General features: G+C 45.8%; 1 protein-coding gene across 2 annotated transcripts in view; it reads left to right on the forward strand.

Moving 5' to 3' along the window:
• The first annotated feature begins 879 nt into the window (after nucleotides 1–879).
• The window catches only part of GRK5 (G protein-coupled receptor kinase 5), a 212,254-nt gene continuing 192,515 nt past the window's right edge, over nucleotides 880–20,618 (forward strand). For both annotated transcript variants that reach the window (XM_045878958.3, XM_045878959.3), the window contains exon 1: nucleotides 880–1,151. In XM_045878958.3, coding sequence (XP_045734914.1) covers nucleotides 1,100–1,151 — 52 coding nt within the window. In that variant the 5' untranslated portion in view covers nucleotides 880–1,099. The remainder of the gene's footprint in view (nucleotides 1,152–20,618) is intronic.

Consider the following 20,618-nt stretch of genomic DNA (forward strand, 5'->3'; position numbering starts at 1 on the left):
TCCGCTTGCCGGAAGGCACTTTATTAGCAGAACGAGCCGCTTCCCAAGCCCAGATCCCCCGAGTGCCCGCCAGGCGCGCGGGGGCGGGCCCGAGCCCTGGGGGGCGCGGTCCGCGTGGACTCGCCACCGCGCAGCCACCCCGCGGCCACCAGGGGGCGCTCGGACCGTGCGGCCACCAACGCGGCCACCAGCTCCAGGTCGCCGCCGACTCGCAGACCCCTTCGCGCCCTCGGAGGAAACAAAGTACACCTTTGTCAGCGTCCCGGCGCGTGTGCGTGTGAGACGGCGCACACTGGCCCGCCTCAGCGTGTGCAGCCTGCCGGGCTGACCTTCCTCCCACTCGAGCACGCCCCGAGGGGCGGCCAGGACCCGCACCGGCTCCTGCCGGAACGCGGCGCTTCGCCCGCCGCCGCCGTGGCCTGTGGATTTCGCTTTCCCAGCTCTCGGCAAGGCGGGAAACGGGCCAGAGGGGGCCCGGACCCGGGACTGGGGGCTCCGGCTCGGCCGGGCCGCCTTTGATTCACCCGCTGCCCATCGCAGACCGGCGCCCCTAGGCTCCCCGGGCCGCGCCCGCCTTCAGTCTGGGTGCGAGTCCCGGGGCAGGTTTCCGACTCAGGCAGCCCGCGCGCCTCTCCGGCTCCCGCGCGGCGCGCCCGCAGGACTACAAGTTCCAGCAGGCCCCGCGCCAGGAGCGCCGAGGCAGGAGGCGCGGCCCGCTTGGCGCCTGCGCAGTGCGACCACCCGAGCCTGCTAGTACCACACCCCCGGGAGGGACGGAGGGGAGGCAGAAGCATCCGAGGCATTAAAGCATCCGAGGGAGCCGGAGGGGTGGAGAATGGAGTGACAGAGAAACGCGGAGGGTGGGGGGTGGGGGGGAGACTGTTGAGGGAGGGGGGAGGGGGGACACAGAGGGAGGAAGAAGCGGCGGCGGCGGCTCCTCTTTGCAGAGGGGGAAAACTCCGAGGGATAAGAGCAGGAATCATGCGGTAGGCAAGGCGGGCTGCTCGCTCCCGGCTCCCGGCTCCGGCAGCAGCAGCGGCAGCACCCCCAGCAGCTGACAGCCCCGCCGGCAGGCTCCCTCGCTGACCGCCGACTGTCAATGGAGCTGGAAAACATCGTGGCCAACACGGTCTTGCTGAAAGCCAGGGAAGGTAAGAGGCAGGGCGGGCGCGTGCCTGGCGTGTTCGCCGCGGGCCGGGGTGCGGGTGTCGGGCGGCGTGTAGGCTGGGGCTGTGCGGGTGCAGGATGCCCGCAGTGAGTTGGTCGCGAGCAGGACACCTCGGAGAGCTGCTCTGCAGACGCTTCAGGGGTCCTGCCCTTGGGCTCAGAGCGTCTGGACTTGGGTAGAGAAGGAGAAACGTCGAGGTTGCAGGGATTAGGATGCTAAAATCTCTCTTAGTTTCCGGCTCTAATCTTACAGACCGTGCCATCTCGGCAGCTGTTGAAAGGTCAGTTGGAAAAGCATTCATTCAGGAAGAGATGGGCAAACATGCAAACAAAATAGCTTTTCGGGTCGGCCCGGGATGGTTCTGTGAGTGTGAATTGGTGTGTGTGTTGGGGCGGGTGTGTGTGTGGGGTGTGTGTGTGTGTGTGGGGGGGGGTGGAATTAGCAGAAGCCAAGTCTTTGCTTGCGCAGGCTGAGTTGATATAGGCTATTGCTGGAAACCATCCGCTGGGAATGTTTCTTAGGGAAATCCCGTCGTGTGGAAGGAAGCCTTTTAAAGGCAAAGTAAGATGTTAAGGAATTAGCCCGTTCATAGAATTACGGGAGATATGGCTGTACAAATCACCTAGAGAATAATTCAGAATTTCAGAGTTGGGTTTTTTCCCTTTGGTGATGGGAGGAAGAGATAACTGAATTGTCTGATCTGGGTTCAGTTAAGAAAAGAAAGGTAAGTGTGCTGGGTGCTTACATGCGTTTTGGGTGCAAATTATTAGATTTCCTGCATTTAGCTGGCAGGAAATATCGTCAAAACGAAGTGGGTAGGAGCCTAAGTCAAAGCTGTAAACACACATTTTGACTCTTCCTTGAGATGAAAAAAGAGAGAGAAAGAAAGAAAAAGAAAAAAGAAAAAGTGGCCCAGAAACTTAAATGCCTCCTAAAATGATTGCGTGCAAACATACATATTTAGGAACACCTGGAATTTATGTAACATCTCTTTTGCCAAGATTTGAGCTCTGGCTTGCAGCCGTTTTACAAAAAGGGGAAGTGGTTTTTCCCTTTCATGGGAGGAGGCTTTGACACCCAAGGTAGAAGGCAGCCTAAGTAAGGTCTTGACTTCAGAGGGCTACTCAGGGAGCAGTCCACGAAAATGCCTTGCCTACTTAATATTTTCATTCACCCACGTTGATGAATGAAGGAAGAATTTTTGGCTAGCAATAAAACGATTCATGTTTAGCCAGCTAATTCCATCACCTTGTGGCTCTGTACACGCTCTGCGGGTTGGTGATGCACAGCCTAGTAACTCAACCCAGCGTTCACGTCTAATTTCGTCGTCACTTGTCGCTCTAAAGCAGCCGCTTGGAAGGTTTGCTTTGAAAACCCCAGCAGAGTTTAAAATATGCAGGTCCGTACCCCCTCCCTTGCTCAGCTTCGGTGTGAACAGATTTGTAGGAGTGGCTGTTACTTGGGGACTTCAGGTTTCTAAGGTTTCTAAGCTTCTTTCTTTCTACCTAACCTGCCATTTTAGCGAACTGGATCAAGGTGGGGACGAGTGGGCTCTCTCCCGGACTGGGCTGTGCGTCCAGGAGGGAAAGACGCGGAGGAAACAGCCCACCCCCTCAAGATCACAGCCTTTTCAACCGCCACCTAGTGGTGGGACATGGTTGTACATCTTAGGGCTTGGGGGCTGGGAAAGTTTTCCACCCTCCCTCCATTCTGAAATTATTTCTTGGGAAATCACTGGATATGATGGTGCTGGAGGCTTTGCAGTTTCACTGGTTACTCCTCTAAGGAGGAATTCTGTTCCTTAGATTCGCTGCTCTACACGTTCGTTCGCCTGGGGCATGCGTTTTTCTTCCCTCAGCTTTTGGTTGCTTCTTTTAAAATGTTTTGCTTGGAGTTGGCAAAGTGTTATCAATTTTCTCTCCCAAATTGGTCTCTCTAGGTTTTTTTTGTTTTTTTTTTCACCGCCTGATATTTTTGTTTGGCAGGTTAACAAATTGTTTTTTTCAGACTTTAGGGACAGAACTGCAGGCTGGAAGCTCCTATGGAATGACCGAATTACAGTGATTAAAAGTGCTGGAGAATGTGCCTTTCACTTCCTTTACCTTTGAAAGTCTTTTCAATTTCTCTTGGAGAGTTTAGGAGTCGTCTCCTAGTGAGAAAATAGCTCTGGACGATGCCTTTGAAATGGAGAGGGCCTTGTCTGTAAGGAAAGGGAGAGATTGACACATGAATGAGAAAAATTAATCACTGACATGGAAACTTCATTTTTTAAATTTGTGTTTCTCCCCGTCTTCCTTTCTTATGTTTAAAGAGAATTCCTGATTTTATGTGCTTCCACTTTCTTCTTATTGGGTCTTTATTAAAGATTTGAGCACCTATATTCTAATTAGTGTGGAAGGTTTTAGAAGTAAAAGCAATTTATTTTTCTCTTCTCAGCTGTCATATTCTTAAAGTCATTCTTTTAAATTAAGGAATTCCCCCCCCAAATCATATTATCCAGATATTCGGAAATGAAAATTTCAGTCAGTTTAGTGAAACATCTAATATAAAATTTATAGTATCCTTAATAATCTGAGTTGTTTAGAATGTTTACAAGCACTTCTTACTTGAAATCTCTTATGAAAGGTCACAGATGAGAAATAATGGGCGTATGTGAAATTTAATTTACTTCACTTAACAAAATACACTGTAAACAATTTAAAATGTGGCTTTCAAGTAAAAGTCACATTTGTCCCAAACAATAGAGAAACAGGCCTTGAAGAAAGACAGACGCACTTTGCAAATGCTGTAAAGGAAATTGTACTTGTCCATGTTGGTGGGTAATTCTGGGGCCTATCTTTCATTATTGTTATGCATTCTTAAAGGCAGATGGCTTCTTAGTTCACTGTAAATTCAGATTCTTACCATAATAAAATATTTATAAAGGGAAAACATGAATGTATCAATAAAGTAGAAAATCTGTAAGTGGATTAGAGTAAAATGAGTCATTATAAGTAATTATAAAACATAGCAAACAAATCGCACCTTTGTGAAAGTTGTTTTATAAGAAAAGATAGATCTGGATAATCTAGGTTCAGAATTTTAAACCACCCAAATGTATCTTCTGGGCTGTTTATTTGTCCTGGTCTCATAAGAAAACATTGACTTGATCACTCTTAGGAACTTTAGATTACTCTCCTAAAAATTAAGGAAAAAAAAGTTAAGGAAAAAAAAGAAGTTGAGACTGAATTCATGCTGATTTATGGAAATGAGCTTAGTGATTAAGCATTTAATGAAAAGAGACCCAGACTATCTACATTTTAGAATCTCAGAAAATTGGCAAGCAAGTTGGTGTCGAAATAATAGTGAGAAGGAGTGTTTGCAGAGTGTCTTTTGTGTGTCTCTTTTTGGGTTTATTGTTGCAGTAGAGGTTTTTGTATTTTTCTCATATTCTAGATCTCTTGCCTCACTCTTAAGTGAACCACGGTGAGAAGCAATTTTGCAAGGGCTCACCTTTCTTCACAGGCCAGCCATAGCCATATCTGATCAATAAAGATGACAGAGGGAGTATTGATCACATTTTCCTGAGCATGATCCCAGCAGGAACCCAGAAGTCAGAAACATGATGACTTTGCCATTGGTCACAATTGCCAAGAAGCAGAATATATAGGAACTTTTCTCTCAGATAACTCTGGCTTGTTGGCCTGGATCTTCCCGATGATCAAGGTTAGGGGCCTGGGAAAAGGTGAAGTTCTGTGCAGGCAGAGGCTAGGGATGGTAGGAGGAGGGAGGAACCTACATCCAGCCGGTGAGGGGCAGGCTCTGCCAGGACCGACTCAGTATTCCACAGCAGGGCTGAAAGCCCCTGCTCTCTTCCCTCTTTCCCTTGTACCCCTAGTTCTTGAGGATGAAACTGACACGTCAGTATATTTCATTATTAGAACACTGGAATGTCTCTGCAGCTTACAGCTTCCTAACTGCCACCGGCAGGCAGGCATACTTCTTCCTCCCTGGGGCTTCTCCCTTCAATCTAGCTGTGTAGGAGAGCAGCGGGTGTTCACCCCCAGCGGGAAGCTGCCTGGCCTATTAAGTACAATGCCATTAAATGAAACTGCCTTTTATTTTTGCTAAGTTTCTTTTCAGTACTGATGACTTTGAGATAGAGAAACCAAAAGCATTGTTTTCAGAAGGCCTTGCTCTCTTACAAAAAGATTTCAAGTGATGATTTTAATTAATCCAGCGGCCTGTTTTAAAAATCATCAGATAAATGCCCACGAGACTCTTATCTTTCAGTAGCTTAGCTGCTGCTTATCAGATTCTAAACTGATGGGCCCAAACTCTTCTAGTGCCCAAACTAATCCTTGTTTAAATGATGTCTTCGGAAGCTGTAACTCTTGTAGTGACTTGATAAATGATAGCCTTTGGGTCTGGGGTGAAGACTTCAGTAATGTTTAAGGGGATTCAGGAAAGAGCCCAATATACGACCAAATCCACCTCTACCAAGGGCTATTCAACCCATACCTGGGCACTTCCAGTGTTCTTGGGAAACCATCCAGGACTGTGGGCAATATTTATTTTTATTTTATGTTATTTTTAAATTTTTTTCAGTAGGCTCCACGCCCAGCAGGCAACCCAAAGTGGGGCTTGAACCCACGACCCTGCGATCAAAACCTGAGCTGAGCTCAAGAGTCCGATGCTTAACCGACTGAGCCACCCAGGTGCCCCTATGGGCAATATTTAAAGCTCATATTTGTTGCCAAGATATTTGTGGCTCAAGGTAAAGCATTATAATATCTTTTTTTTAAAAAAGATTTTATTTATTTATTTATTTGACAGAGAGAGACAGAGCGAGAGAGGGAACACAAGCAGGGGGAGTGGGAGAGGGAAAAGCAGGCTTCCCGCGGAGCAGGGACCCTGATGCGGGGCTCGATCCCAGGACCCTGGGATCATGACCTGAGCCGAAGGCGGACGCTTAACGACTGAGCCACCCAGGCACCCCTAGACATTTTTTGAAATAAAAACAGTCTTATGGTTACAAAAGGATATTACCACAGTCGACCATGCAACTGAGCAGAAACTTGAGAGCACCATAGACAGTGACCACAAACAGGTGACCCCATAGAAAAGGAAATTAGGAGGAGTGCCTGGGGGGCTCAGTCAGTTAAGCGTCCGACTCTGGTTTCGGCTCAGGTCATGATCCCAGAGTCCTGGGATCAAGCCCCGCATTGGGCTCCCTGGTCAGTGGGGAGTCTGTTTCTCCCTCTCCCTCTTCCGCTTGCTCAGACTCTCTCTCTCTCAATAAATAAATAAAATCTTTAAAAAAATAAAAAAGAAAAGAAAAAGAAAAAGAAGGCAGTTACCTCTGGACTAGACCATACTACCCCCTTCCCCAGTTTCTCATTTAGAGAAAACCATTCTTAAATTGTCTTCTGGGGATTCTAACAGGGTGAAATCATTCATTCATTCAACATCTCGTTGTTGAAGGGCCCTGTGGGAGGATGTCAGCCTTACAGAGATGCTGCTGGAGGTGGGTGGACAGATGGAACTGGGCCTATCATCATCATCATCATCATCATCTCAGGCTTTTAAACTGGTAAATCATATGAGTAGAACTAAATTTTTTCCCCCCAAAGCTGAAGTTGATGGTGGTGTGACCTGCTTAGCGGGGTCACCATATTGACTTTGCTGTCCCTAGGACTTGGAAAATAGCCCGAGGGACCAAAAGGTCGTACTTGAGGGATAAGCCTGAAATGTGGTAGACAACTGCTAATTTTCCAAGACATTGTGTTTTTATGAAGGTCAGCTCCTACAAATGGAAAACACTAAAAACAAGGGCAAGAGAACCATTTGGTTGAGAAATGACGAGATCTAAGAGGAGAACTGGTGTGCCGAGGTGGGTGCCCTCCAGCTGGAACTTTGGAGGTCTTTCGAGGGCAGTGGCCTGGGTGGGGTTGATGGCTGCAGTTTTGGAGTGAAGATGGTGGAGACTGCCTTCCTTTCTGCCTTTGTGTTGTGATTGGTTTGAGCATGTCCTGTGATGCAGCCTTCACCTGGAATGACCTGGAAGGGTTAAAGGTGTCTAGTCCTCTAAATTGGTGTGCTGTCCAACATGGTAGCTACTAGCTGCATGGGCTATTTATATTTTAATGAATTAAAATTAAAAATTCAGTTCCTTAGGCAGGCTAACCACATTTCAAGTGCTCAGTAGCCACATGTGGCTAGTGGCTACCTTGTTGGACTGCGCAGATACTGAACATTCCCAGCATTGCAGAAAGTTCATTTGGACATAGCTGCTCTAGAGTTCTACACATTCATTTGAAGAAGAGGGTGATAACCCCCTAAATTCTGACATGAAAACGGGGGTGGGGGTGGGGCAGGTAAAGGAGGGGGAGAGGGAGAAATGGGGAGGGTGTGGAGAAGAGAGAGGGAAAGAGACAGGCAGGGAGGGGAGCTGGGGAATGAGGGATTAAGACTGAATCACTTTGGAGACAAATTTAGTTCAGGGACACTCATAGGTATTGGTGGTGGTGGTGAGCCAGCCATGTTTTTTCTTTTTTTCATATCTTGTTGGGAAGTTTGCCTAGATTGAGCAACTGACTTTCCTGATTCAAATTAAGTGTGTGTTATAGATATAGACAGAGCCCTGTGTAAACTCCTGTTGTGAGGATATTTGAAAACAGTCTTTTTATTAAGAAAAAAACATTGTGCGTACAGGAAATCCACGGAAGGAAGGAAAAAAGCAAAAACAACCCAACTCTTTCTATGGACTTCAGGAAGGTTTTAAAATGAGGGTGAAAACAGGTAAAACAATTTTAAGGCTTTCCATTTCTTCTGAACAGGACAGATTGAAATAAAATCATGAAGAAAGATGTCAAAAACACACCATCTTTGTATCCACTTTAAAATGATTACTCCTTAAAAACTGTTTCCTGTGAGATTTGAAAGATTTCAAGGATAACCCAGTTAGAGCACACTTAGAAAGTGGCATAATCATTTGAAACAATGAAACAGTTAGTTGCTGTTTTTCCCAGTCTGAAGCAAGGAACTCTATTTGAAGTTGTGCCAGAGTCAACTGGTAACATCCTCCTGACAGAAGTCAGTAATAAATTAGGCTAATTTCCATAGGGCCTGCCTGGGCTCTAGGAATTTGTAATCTGTGGAGTGTCAATCTTTTTTTTTTTTTAAAGGCAACAATGAAATGAACCTCAAAGGACAACTTCCGGGGAATGTGCAGAAAGCAAAAGAAACTGAGATAAACAGATAAGATGATTCCAGTGTTGTGAAGTGGTGGAGGCCCAGGGGGCAGCCAGTGCCTTGGCTGCCCCCTGAGCCTTCTCAGTTGGTCTACCGGTCTGGTCTCCACTTGGCAGAAGAGAGATTACCCTGGTTTCACAGAGAGGGAGACGGAGATAAAAGGAAGTCACTTGAACTGTGGACTTTCCTGGAGCGACCCTCCAAAGTCCTTTAATGTTCCGAAAGAAATCTTTCTTCTCCCATGTAACGGAAGCTAAAAAACAAACCTATTGCTCAGGGCAGTATGGTTTCTAAATGTAAATGCCCATGAGGTTGCAACTATGGAAGAGAAAGAGGGTCTCTATCACATTTCCTGGGAAAGGGGTATAATGGGAATATAATTGTCCTCACAGATCCTGATTTCAGGTTAATGCCAATTTGAGAGCCATTGGTTGCTGTAATTCTTACTAGGTTGTGAGTGACTACTGATAGGTGAATCCTCACGTTAGGTGTTTCCATTTTATTTTTATTTTTTAAATTTTTTTAAAGATTTTATTTATTTATTTGACAGAGAGAGACACAGTGAGAGAGGGAACACAAGCAGGGTGGGTGGGAGAGGGAGAAGCCGGCCTCCCGTGGAGCAGGGAGCCCGATTCGGGGCTCCATCCCAGGACTCTGGGATCATGACCCGAGCCGAAGGCAGACACTTAACGACTGAGCCACCTAGGCGCCCCAGGTGTTTCCATTTGAAAGTAGAACTGTTGGGGCGCCTAGGTGGTTCAGTCGGTTAAGCGTCCGCCTTTGGCTCAGGTCATGATTCCTGGGTCCTGGGATCAAGCCCTGCATCGGGCTCCCTGCTCAGCAAGGAGTCTGCTTCTCCCTCTCCCTCTGCTCCTCCCCTGCACTTGTACTCATGCTCTTTCTCAAATAAATAAATAAATAAATAAATAAATAAATAAATAAATAAAATCTTAAAAAAAAAAGTAGGACTGTTTATCAATTCAAATGAATCTGTGATTGGGGAGGGGGGATATATGCATGCACGCATGGTGGCTCTGATCCTTTCTGGAGCCCCATTACTGGTATTCTCCTTCTATCTGCATCCTCTCCCCCATCCCCCACACATACCGACACATCAAAAGAGAAGGTCAGCCTCTTGGCATCTCCTCCTGGCAGGGCTCCGAGAGACTCTTGAGAAGCCACAGAATTGCCCCTGAGGGACAAGGCATTAAACCAGATGGGTGGTGGTGGGGACATGTCGTTGGTGGTAGGCTACTCCCTTTCCTTGGCAGAGCCAATAGATGGGCACTGGGCAGGCCAGTTCCTGCTGGCATCGGCTTAGCACGTGCAGGATGCCTCTGCCCCACGCCTCCCTTCCTTGGATGTTTGCTCCCCCTGGGAGACCCTTGCCCTGAAGGACCTCTGCCTGATGGTACCTTTCGGTGTGTGCTCAGATCGCTGCAGTTTTCTTTACTGAATTAAAAAGAAGCAGGCTAGGGTGGGAGAGGTGGGGGGGGCCCACCAGACTGATTCCTCTGCCAGATTGTAGGGCGTCCCCCCTCCATCCCAGAGAGAGTGTGTGGGGGAAGCTTTTCCCCCAGAAAAGCTTCTCAGCATTAACCCCTTTCCATTTTTCAGTGGTAAGTTTATAAATGTTTGCATTTAGAAGCCATATTAACCCGTGTGTGTGTGTGTGTGTGTGTGTGTGTGTGTGTGTACGTGTTCCATTAATTTAGCAGCTTTACTTTTCAAGGATCTTTGCCAGCTGAGAGAGTCTCTTCTTGGGGGTCCCTGTCAAGCTTGAGGTGCTGGAGAGGAGGCAGCATGATGTCATGGCCTGGTAATGAGGGGACAGGAACTCAAGCCTCTGATCTGCCCCTGCAGAGAGGGTGAACCTCTGAACTTAACCACTTCAGGAAGAGAAGAGGGGTGAAGGACAGAGTTACCCAACTACAGGCTAGAGAGAATCCAGCCAATGTAATTGGTCTGCCTATCTGATAAAAGGTCTTGTGAAACCTCATTTGAAAATGGAATTCCATCTTGGCAAAGGTTTTACACCACTTGTGAAATGAAAACAAGCTGGAGGGGTCAACAAATGGCCTAGGAAAAACAGCTTTATAATGGTTATGCAGAAATGTGCTCTGCTTCATCTTAATGTTGTCTGTTAATGCATTCAGGAAGAGCTTTTGGGGAATGTTCAGATAACCTTGGAAAAGGAAATCCAAGCTCTAGGAAAACTAAGGGGTGGTGTGGGGTCAAAGAATTGGGCCCCAGACTTGCCTGGCAAAGGATGTCTCAAGATCCAACTTTTCTCCAGCCTCGTGCTGCTGAGCCTCTAAGTCACAGATTAGGGAGTGTGTCTGTCAGAGGCACGTGTGCTTGGTATGTTCAAGAAACGCTCAACTGATGCTGTAGCAAAGTTACATGGAGGAGAGGGGTAGAGCAGAGAAAGTAAGATCTTCAAGAAATGGCCTTGATGTCACAGTAGATGGTAAATTAGGAAATGGTTCAATGTGGTTAAGAAAGATTAACTAAGGGTATAGGGCAAATTGGAAAATGTTTCCCAAATGTTTGTCTTAACTGTGAAAAATGTCTGGCAAACTCCCCCACCCCCACCCCCAATTTGGAAGTGGTTTGTTTTACTTGTTTTGGAAGAAATAAATATTTGCATTAGACCAAAACATTTGGGGCAAACAGTTCTCCCGAATTCTGAGGCTCTGTGTGGGTTGGAGGAGATGTCTCATGCCGGTAACATCATACCTTTTTTGGCTAAATCGAAGGCACCTTAGGACACAATCTTCACATGTTTTTCACATCACGACTAGAATGAGGCTGAGCAAATGGAAAGAAAATAGGAAACCTAGGAAAGGCTGTTGGCTTGCCATGCGAAGGATGCAATCGTTCTAGAAAAATAACTTTTTTGCTTATGGGCAAAGAGACTGGATCCAATTAAGACAAGGAAAATGTATGTTAACTTGGAGAAGAAAAAATTTCTAAACAGTCAATTCTGTAATTCTCTCTGGAGAGGAAGAAGCCAGCGTGACGGGGCTTTATGGATGATGCCAAACCCTGTGATATATAATAATTAGCAACCACTGGTTATTTAGCCACACACTCAATCTGCAGACCACTAACCATTGCTTGGGATGGAATGCACCGAGCCTAGATATTTGCCCCAGATGTCTTCCCATCAGTAGTATCCAATTAGAGGGATTTTTAAAATTAAAGCTTAATTCTCTATAACATATAACAGAATATAAATTAAAGAAGGACAAACCTGATTTCCTCAGTGGTTCCACGGGTTACGAAGGTGTGGGTTAGTTTCCGGGTATGCTTCACGTCTACTTCTCAGCTTACATTTTGGTAACTGTTGGGGGGCTGATGGTTTTATATTATGGTGCCTGGTATTCTCACTCATCTTTTTGGCAGCTTAAAAACATCTCAGGAATGAACGTGAGGGGCTCAAGGATTTGAGAGTCAGGTTCTTCTTGGGCAAGTGTTTAGAAGTGAACCTGGGTCTGCTCGTAATTCCATTCACCCAGGGTGTGGGCCCTTGTGCTCTGAATATCTGCCTTGATTAGGAGAGCTTGGGGGCGGGGCGGGGCGGGGCGGGGCGGGGCGGGGGGGCGCCTGGGTGTCTCAGTCGTTAAGCATCTGACTTTGGCTCAGGTCATGATCTTGGGGGGCCTACTTCTCCCCCTCCCACTCCCCCTACTTGTGTTCCCCCTCTCCCTGTGTCTCTCTCTGTCAAATAAATGAATAAAATCTTAAAAAAAAAAAAAATAGGAGAGCTTAGGGGCTCCATGGAAGCAATATTCGGATGGGACTAACCCTGAATTGGCTTCTGCATCTTGCCCAGTGTTTAGTGCATACTTACTGTGTACTTGGCACCGTGGCAGGTTCTGACAGGAGGAAAGGGTGAACAATGGAGTCTCTCCCATTTTTCTAGAAGAATCACTTAAAAATGATAGTCCTTTGTGCCCATTGTTTTAGTTGATCTTTATAATCCTGTGAGTATGTTTTATTCTCCCCCATTCTTGTAGATGAAGAATTGGAGGCTCAGAGGGGTGAATGACTTACCATAGAGTACTCTGCTAGTTCCAGAGCCTAGACCCCGCACCAAGCCCCGTCTCCATGCCTGACACTCTTTCTGCTCCGTCATAGCTGCCGTCCTCCACAACTTTACCAGCTTTTGGGAACATCAGTACTGACATACAGGAGACATTTGAAAAAGAAGCGAGTGTGCAGCTGTGATTCACAACTAAATAGGAGTCATTCTATCTAATTTTTAAGACCAAAAAAAATTTCCCCAGACAGTCTACCTGTTTGCTAAAGAAAATTCAAACAGCAATGCAAAACAGCAAGAAGAAAGCCAAAACCTCTCTCCTCCCAGGTGTCCTGGCTGCCAGTCCTACCCATCAGAGAAAGTTACCGTCTGCATTTAGGGGGTCATTTTTCCAGATCTCTGTATCTATGCATGTGTGAGCATACTTGTCCATTTGACACAAATAACAGACTGTATACATGCTGTTCTGCAACTGTTTTTAGGCAACAATATGGTGTAGGGCTTCCCCATATCTATGTTTCTAGTTTCCCATGAGATGGATGGGTGTTGGGAAAAAACTGTGAAGCACTTTGGAAACTGAGAGAAATGCTGGGTGTCTTCTAGCATAACCCTGAGGGGTTACCCGGTTCCAAAGGGGTCTGTGTTTTTCATTTGTCTTGGCCTGGTTTTTTTTTTTTTTTTTTTAAAGATTTTATTTATTTATTTGAGAGAGAGAGAATGAGAGACAGAGAGCACGAGAGGGAAGAGGGTCAGAGGGAGAAGCAGACCCCCCACTGAGCAGGGAGCCCGATGCGGGACTCGATCCCGGGACTCCAGGATCATGACCTGAGCCGAAGGCAGTCGCGTAACCAACTGAGCCACCCAGGCGCCCATGTCTTGGCCTGGTTTAATCATGTATTTAACCAAGCACCTATAGTGGGCCATTTAGGTTTTACAATTTATTTATTTGTTTATTTATTTTTATTAAGTAGGCTTCATGCCCAGCACGGAGCCCAATGCAGGCTTCGAACTCATGACCCTGAGATTAAGACCTGAGCTGAGATCAAGAGTCCGACGCTCAACTCACTAAGCCACCCCAGGCACCCTAGGTTTTACAGGCTTTAAATATATTGTAAACAGTGTAGGAATAGCCTATACATTGTGTAACATCTTGATACACTTATTTAAAGGTTTAGGTTTTGTTGTTTGTTTGTTTTTTTCCTGTGGTTGTGTCTGCTTAATAGCGTTTCTCCACCGTCTTCCCCACACTCTGCTTTGGGAAGAATAGTAATTATTTCTAAAGTGGAGTTAAATGGCCCTAAGGATGTACAAATACATTTTCTTAACACAGGAGGACCTGTGATAAGACGGTTTTGAAACCTTTGGGATGTAACACCCCTCACCTCTGAGACCACAGTCCTCTTTTCTGTGTTATTCAAAGTTTGGATTAGGGAAATCAAGTTCAGTCAAAGACTTTCCTTGGCAATGACAATGTCATTGCCCCTGGGTTTTGCATTTGTGGGCCGGGCAGGGAACACAGACTCTGATAACAAGCCCACAGCTTTGTAAAACTAGGCTGGTACTTACCTCCTTGGATCATCACTGCAACCTAGACTTGGCCAGTGCTTCTTCTTCATCCTTTTCTTTCGGTTTGAGAAAGAAGGAAATCAAGTTCAGAGAGATGAAGTGATTTTCCAAGGGTGCGCAGCAAGGACCTACTTCTCCCCCTCCTCCTCTGGTGCTAACCCAGTGCATCTGTTCCCGTCTCTGTGGACTTGCCCGTCTAGTCACACATTGCACAACTTCAGGGAAGTACCACTTAGCTCATGGAGGTGGTAGATTTGTAAATGTATCTTGGGGTAGGCATGCTCTTTCCTAATTCCCTCAGAGGTGCTGCATGTGCTCCTTGGTGGGAGTCCCCCCTAATCTCTCGCGTGCCCGTCTTTCGTCTGGTACGGCATTCTCCTCTGTGGAATTCTGTGGGTTCTTCCTCCAGTAGCTACTTTGACTGAAGGTTTGCATGTGATTTACCTAGGCGAGGTTCTAGGAGTCCCATCTTGAGAATCAAAAGCACAAATAAAAATAGTCTAATACAAAAACCAGTCACTGGCCCTGCCTCCCCTCTGTGTCTCCCTCTAAGAGAAGCTTGGCATGAGGGCAGCATCCAAAGCTTTGGGTCTTCAATATTTTTGTAACCATTGGAGGGGAGGGTGGCATTTTCTTCCTGGAGGCCTCTGTAGATGTGTTGGCTCATAACTCCAGGGCTCACTGCTGCCCGGGAGCAGCGGAGTGGATCAAACTGAGAAAGGCTGCCCGTTAATTGGATGATTAGTCTGAACGTGGCCGTGGACTCACTGTCATCTCCGTGAGCTCCTTTCTTCCGCAGAGAAGGGGTCTGAGGACCAAAGGAAGCCCATGCAGAGTGGTGCCAGAGCCAAGGCAGCCTCTAACGGAGGACCGGTCCCTGGGCCTGGACCGTCCTCCGAGGCGGCTCGGCAGCTCTGATGCTGATTCTCAGGCTGCATTTGTTACCAGGGCGACAAAGTAACACAGCATGGGCAGCTTAGAACCACAGAAATTTATTGTCTCACAGTTCTGGGGGCCAGAAGTCAAAATCAAGTTGTGGGCAGGCCACACTCCCTCTGGAGGTGCTAGGGAAGGATCTGTTCCCCAGGCCTCTCTCTGTGCTCTGGGAGCTCCAGGTATTCCTTGGCTTATAGATGTCTGTCTTCTCCTTATCTCTCTTCACACGGTCTTCCCTCTGCGCCTGCCTGCCTCTGTGTCCAAATTTCCCCTTTTTATAAAGACACCAGTCAAACTGGATTAGGGCCCAGCCTAATGACCTCATTTTATTTTTTAATTTTTTTCCAAAGATTTTATTTATTTATTTGACAGAGAGAGACACAGTGAGAGAGGGAACACAAGCAGGGGGCAGAGGGAGAGGACAAGCAGGCTTCCCACTGAGCAGGGACCCCGATGTGGAACTTGATCCCAGGACTCTGGGATCATGACCCGAGCCAAAGGCAGACGCTTAATGACTGAGCCACCAGGCGCCCCTAATGACCTCATTTTAACTTCAGTGTAGTTGACATACAATATTATATTAGTTTCAGGTGTACAACATAGTAATTCAACCTTTATGTACATTAGAAACTGACCTCATTTTAACTTAATCACCTCTGTAAAGACCCTACTTCCAAATAAGGTCACATTCTGAGGTTAGGGTTTCAACATATCTTTTTTTGGGGGGTGAGGGAGGTGGACACAATTCAACTCATAAGAAAAAGCCCTACCCATGATCTGAATCAGAAGCTCATGGGCAGTACCTAGGAATTTGTATTTTAAAAACTCCCGAGGATCAACCAGGCATGGGAACCAAAGCTCGAAGATTTTTTGAGTCTCTCCCAAGATGATGTTGAGCCTCTACTCCAACCCGGCTCTCCAAATAGGACTCTCTGCACCTTCCCTGGGAGCTGGTTTCTGTCCTCTGCTCAAATCTTTCTAGGGTTGGGGAACTCATACCCTCTCTCAAGCAGCCCCTCCTATTTTGAACTGCTGAAGTAAGAAAAATATTTATTAGATAGGCTTCTTGCTTTACGCACTAAATTGCAACCTCCCTGAGAATTTGCTGGTGCATTTTTCTTTACTTGTATCTCCCTGGGCCTCACCAAATGCTGATGGTAAACCTAAATCTGCAGTCAAGCCCAGGTACGCCTGGTCCATTAGGTCCTGGGTCTGCTCTTTGGAGACATCTGGAATACACGCACCACACTTTGCTGGGGGGGGGGGGGGAGGGGGGGAGGGGTCCTTTTATTCCCCCAGTGCAGAAATGTGCTTTGTTTTGTTTTTAAGATTTTATTTGTGAGAGAGAGAGAGAGAGAGAGCATGAGCAGGGGGAGAGGGAGAAGCAGGCTCCCTGCCGAGCATGGAGCCAGATGCTCGATCATGGAGCCAGATGCACGGCTTGATCCCAGGACCCCCGGATCATGACCTGAACCGAAGGCAGATGCTTAACCGACTGAGCCACCCAGGTGCCCCAAAAGGTGTTTTATTATAGTATGGGGACAGGATCCGTGGGCAGAAAGAGCGGCTGGGGCCCTTCTAATATTAGAAGATAACTGTGCTTCCCACTGTAAAATTGAAACCAGAACCCCGGGCTCTGGACTCCCAGCTCGGTGCTTTCCTTGCACATCACGTTCAAGGAACCGACACATTCAGCCTAGGATCAGAATCTGTTAGCAGCCAGGCAGACTGTGTTGCTCACATCTGGCAAAGCTCAAGGACATAGCCATTTAATAACTTCCCGAAGTGGGGTCAAGACACCCACTTTCTTTCTTTTCAAGGTAATATTGATATCTTTTCTTGCACTTAAGTGTCCTGAGCCAAGATGTTTCAATTCCCCTGAATGAAAGCTCTGTTGATGCCTCTAATGAAGAGGTTGAAGGGGAAGGAAGAAGGTGCCATCACATGCTGTGTGAGCTTTGGCACATTGCTTGACCTCTCTGAGCCATATAAATGTACATCTTGCCCAGGGGATTTCCGGAGCTCTGTTCACCCTTTAGATCTGAGAATTTGCTGGCATTTTCCACTGATGGTAATTCAACTGTGGGTACTTCATAATAAGATTTGATGTTAATTTGAAGAGCAGCCATTACACATTAAAATGAAAATTACCCCAGGGAAAGAATTAGAGCTGGGAGGGGTTCCATGTGTAATACAAACAAACAGGAAAAAAACCCACCGCTGCTAATTTAACTGATGCCCGCAATCTAAGAAAGGCAAATGCATGATTCTAGTATTTTCTTTAGTGGATTATAGAAAAGAAAATTAAATCAAAAGTCAAAAATAAACAGTTTGATTGCTCTTCCCTGTATTTTCTTAATAAACTGTCTTCCTGGAAAGTTTAAAAATACACAGCGCTCTGTCTGGCCAAGAAAACAATAAGTAAATATTGTTGAGAAAATGTGAGAAATTTCCATCTAGGCATGAGTGACGGCAACATTGTCATGTGGACTTGGAGACATCCCACAAAGAGTTAGAGGTTGATAAGCATTACCTACTTTTCAAGGCTTGTGGTTGGGTACACTGTCGTCACCCACAGGGTTAGAATGGGAGTGGGCACTGCTGAGTGTTCTTGTAGGCTCTGGGCAAATCCTGACCCACTTCATTTGCCCACAACGTTTGGTCTAGAAGTCTGCCTTATCTTGACTGGCCAGACATATTTCGCAGTCTAGGGGGATGCCGAGAAGATTGGTGGTTCTCTTTCGCTTAGGTTTTCTATGGCTGTAAGTGGCAAAAGGTGGGTTGGCGATTTGGTAATTTGTCTGAGGTCTCAAAGCCAGTAACTTAGCTTCTCAGTATCTTTGTTATCATCACATGGGGATAATGCCCTCATGATTACAGAGACCCAATGAAGCATACAAATAAAAGAGAATGTCCAGATACAGACCCAAGTGTAGGTAAAAATTTAGTTTATAGTAATGGAAACATTTCAAATAAAAGGGGAGAGGATGGCTTACTCAGGAAATGGTGTTGAGATAAGTGGCTAATGAATCACTGGGGAAGACATAACATTGGATTCCTACCTTAAGCTAACTAAACAAATTACAGATGCATTGAAGATTTAGATTTGTAAAAAAATGAAACTATAAGCATTCTAGAAGAAAGCATAGGTGAATATTTTGTATAGTTTTGAGGCACAATCATAAGAAAAAAGGCTAACATAGTTGACAATGCAAAAAAAAAAAACTCTGACAAAAGAGGTCATAACAAAAATTAAGTTGACTGACAACCTGGGAAAATAGCCTTAATCTGTAAGATGCTCTCATAGAAACAATCAAGAGGAGGAAATGTCCAGTAGAGAAATGTCCAAAGACCATGAAGAGGTATTTCACAAAAGAAAGAATAGCTAGAAAAGAAGCTATATTAATTAAGCAGGAGTCTTGGTTGCAAATGGCAGCAATCCATTTTGAACTATTATAGGCAAATGAGAACTCATCTGGGAGGAAACTGGGGTATCTTGTATGTCAAAGAAGGGTGGGAAGTATAGGGACCCAGATGGCTTCAGAACCCCTGTAACCCGGAACTTGTACACTATTAACGCTCTCCATCTCTCTCATCTGCCTCTTGATCTACCGGCCTCCTCTTTTCTCACTACTTTCTCCATATGTTGGGGGAACATGTCATGGTTTCACATTTTACAGCTTGCACCAGTAGACAGAGACTGGTCTTTTCCTCCCCAGTTCTGATTTGAAAATCTAAGGAATGACTCCAGTTGACCTGTCTTGTGTTGGTGGATCACTCTGGAAAAATTCATGTAGATTGCAGGCATCAATTCTTCTTCAGATTCTTAGATTGAAGCCCATAGGGGTGAAATTGTAACAATGTAGTAGCTCTGGATACAGCTAGAGAGGATGGGGGTAGTAAGTGGAGAGGTAGTTTCTAGGGGGAGAAGAGAGGCATTATATAGGGATTCACTACACATGAAAAGATGCTCACCCCACCAGTAAAGCGAATCTTGTGTATTTGCAGAATCTTAGAATGGCAAAAATGTAACACATTGATAAGGAAGTGTGGGTAGATAGGTTCTTTCAAACATTACACTCCCTTTGCTGATAGGAGTGCAAATTTGCTGTCTTTCTCAAGGAGTCTGACAATATATACATCAAAAGGCTTAAAATTATGTAACCTTTGACCTTGAAATTCCAATTCTAGGATTTCATCTTAAGAAACAGTGCACAAATGGTATACAGAGTGTTATAAATGGTAGAGGGTATTTATAACAGAAAATGGAAACAATTTCAGTGACCATTGGTAGAGGATTGATAATATGAATGTTGGCATATTTAAATAATGGACTCCTATGTAGCCATTAAGAATTATGGAGATCTATTCTTATTGACCTGGAGAAATGATCCTGACACAGTGAATGGAGGTTGGGATAACCTGGATTTTGTATAGTGAGCCTGCAATATATAAGTGGAAAAACAAGATATTTTCATTTGGAGAAGGGGAAACGGCAATTAGTGCCTTGTAAATGTAAGTTTGCTTGCTGGGATCATAAAGAAATAAAATCTTTTTAAAAAACAAAGCATATTAGACCCTCTGGATCTCACCAAGGGTTGTCCTACTTAGCATTTCACCGTGGGAAGTCATAAGATTACTCCAGCCATCTTGTTTAAATGATTCTTGAAATTTCTCCTTGGACCCATTTGTTGACCGACTGCCTTGATTGAATCTGTAATAAAAACCTTAGTATACCTAGCACACTTTTTTGACTCTGCTAAATGGTGACACATCTTTGTCTTTCAAGTATGAATTTGATTTTGGGGAAAAACCTATGTTCCTTTATTATCAGGTTTGGTGCATAAAGCTGGTAGCCCCCCTGGGTGACAATTTTGGAGGTGGGGTCTGGGGCAAGAATGAAGAATGGAACCTTTCCAGTGCCCTGGCCAGGGTTTATCTGAAATCCCCCAGGCACTGTATGTTCATTTTAATGGTAACCACTGTCATTTGCTTCTTTTATCCCCATGTAACCGTTTGTGGGAGGTGAGCATTTTGATTCTTACATGACAAGCTGGGCAGTTGGGAAAGAGAGAGACAGCGTGACTGTCTGGAATCCTGCAGCCAGGGATGTGCTCAGTGGGTACTGGATTTCTGTCAGCCCTATCTGGTGAACTAATGGCTAACGAGCAGGAATACTTTGGGATGCACAAAATCGGAGTCCCGTTTCACGGATATGATTCAAGCACCTCCTGGGTGTATGACACTAGTTGGGGTGCTTCCCGAGTATAAAGATGAAAAGACTGCTCTTCCCTTTCCGGAGTTCTAGTTTCAGGAGATCTAGTTGGGCAAGGACAGGTATATGGCCAACTACATTACAAGGTAGAATCTAAGTATAAAGACAGTCATGATGGGGGGAGATCACTTAAAGCATCATGGAGAGGTGGCATTTGGGCTGGGCCATGAAGGCTGGTGGCTGTGGGTGTGAAGCCACCATTAAAGAGCCCCCCCCCCCCCCCCCCGGGTGCCAGGTCTGCGAAGGGGGCTTTATAGATGTGTATTTTTCATTATAATCTGATAAGTTAGGTATCCATGTCATTCGCACATGAGCAACCCACAGAGGCTAAAGTGCTTGTCCAGGGTGGAGAGGCAGGTAAGCGTTGGAGCTTGGATCTGACCCTAAAACCAGTG

The sequence above is a fragment of the Mirounga angustirostris genome, unplaced genomic scaffold (genome assembly GCF_029215605.1).
Source record: "Mirounga angustirostris isolate CCGP_5_RB_7025 unplaced genomic scaffold, mMirAng1.0.hap1 SCAF_6, whole genome shotgun sequence".
In the NCBI taxonomy this organism is placed as follows: Eukaryota; Metazoa; Chordata; class Mammalia; order Carnivora; family Phocidae; genus Mirounga; species Mirounga angustirostris.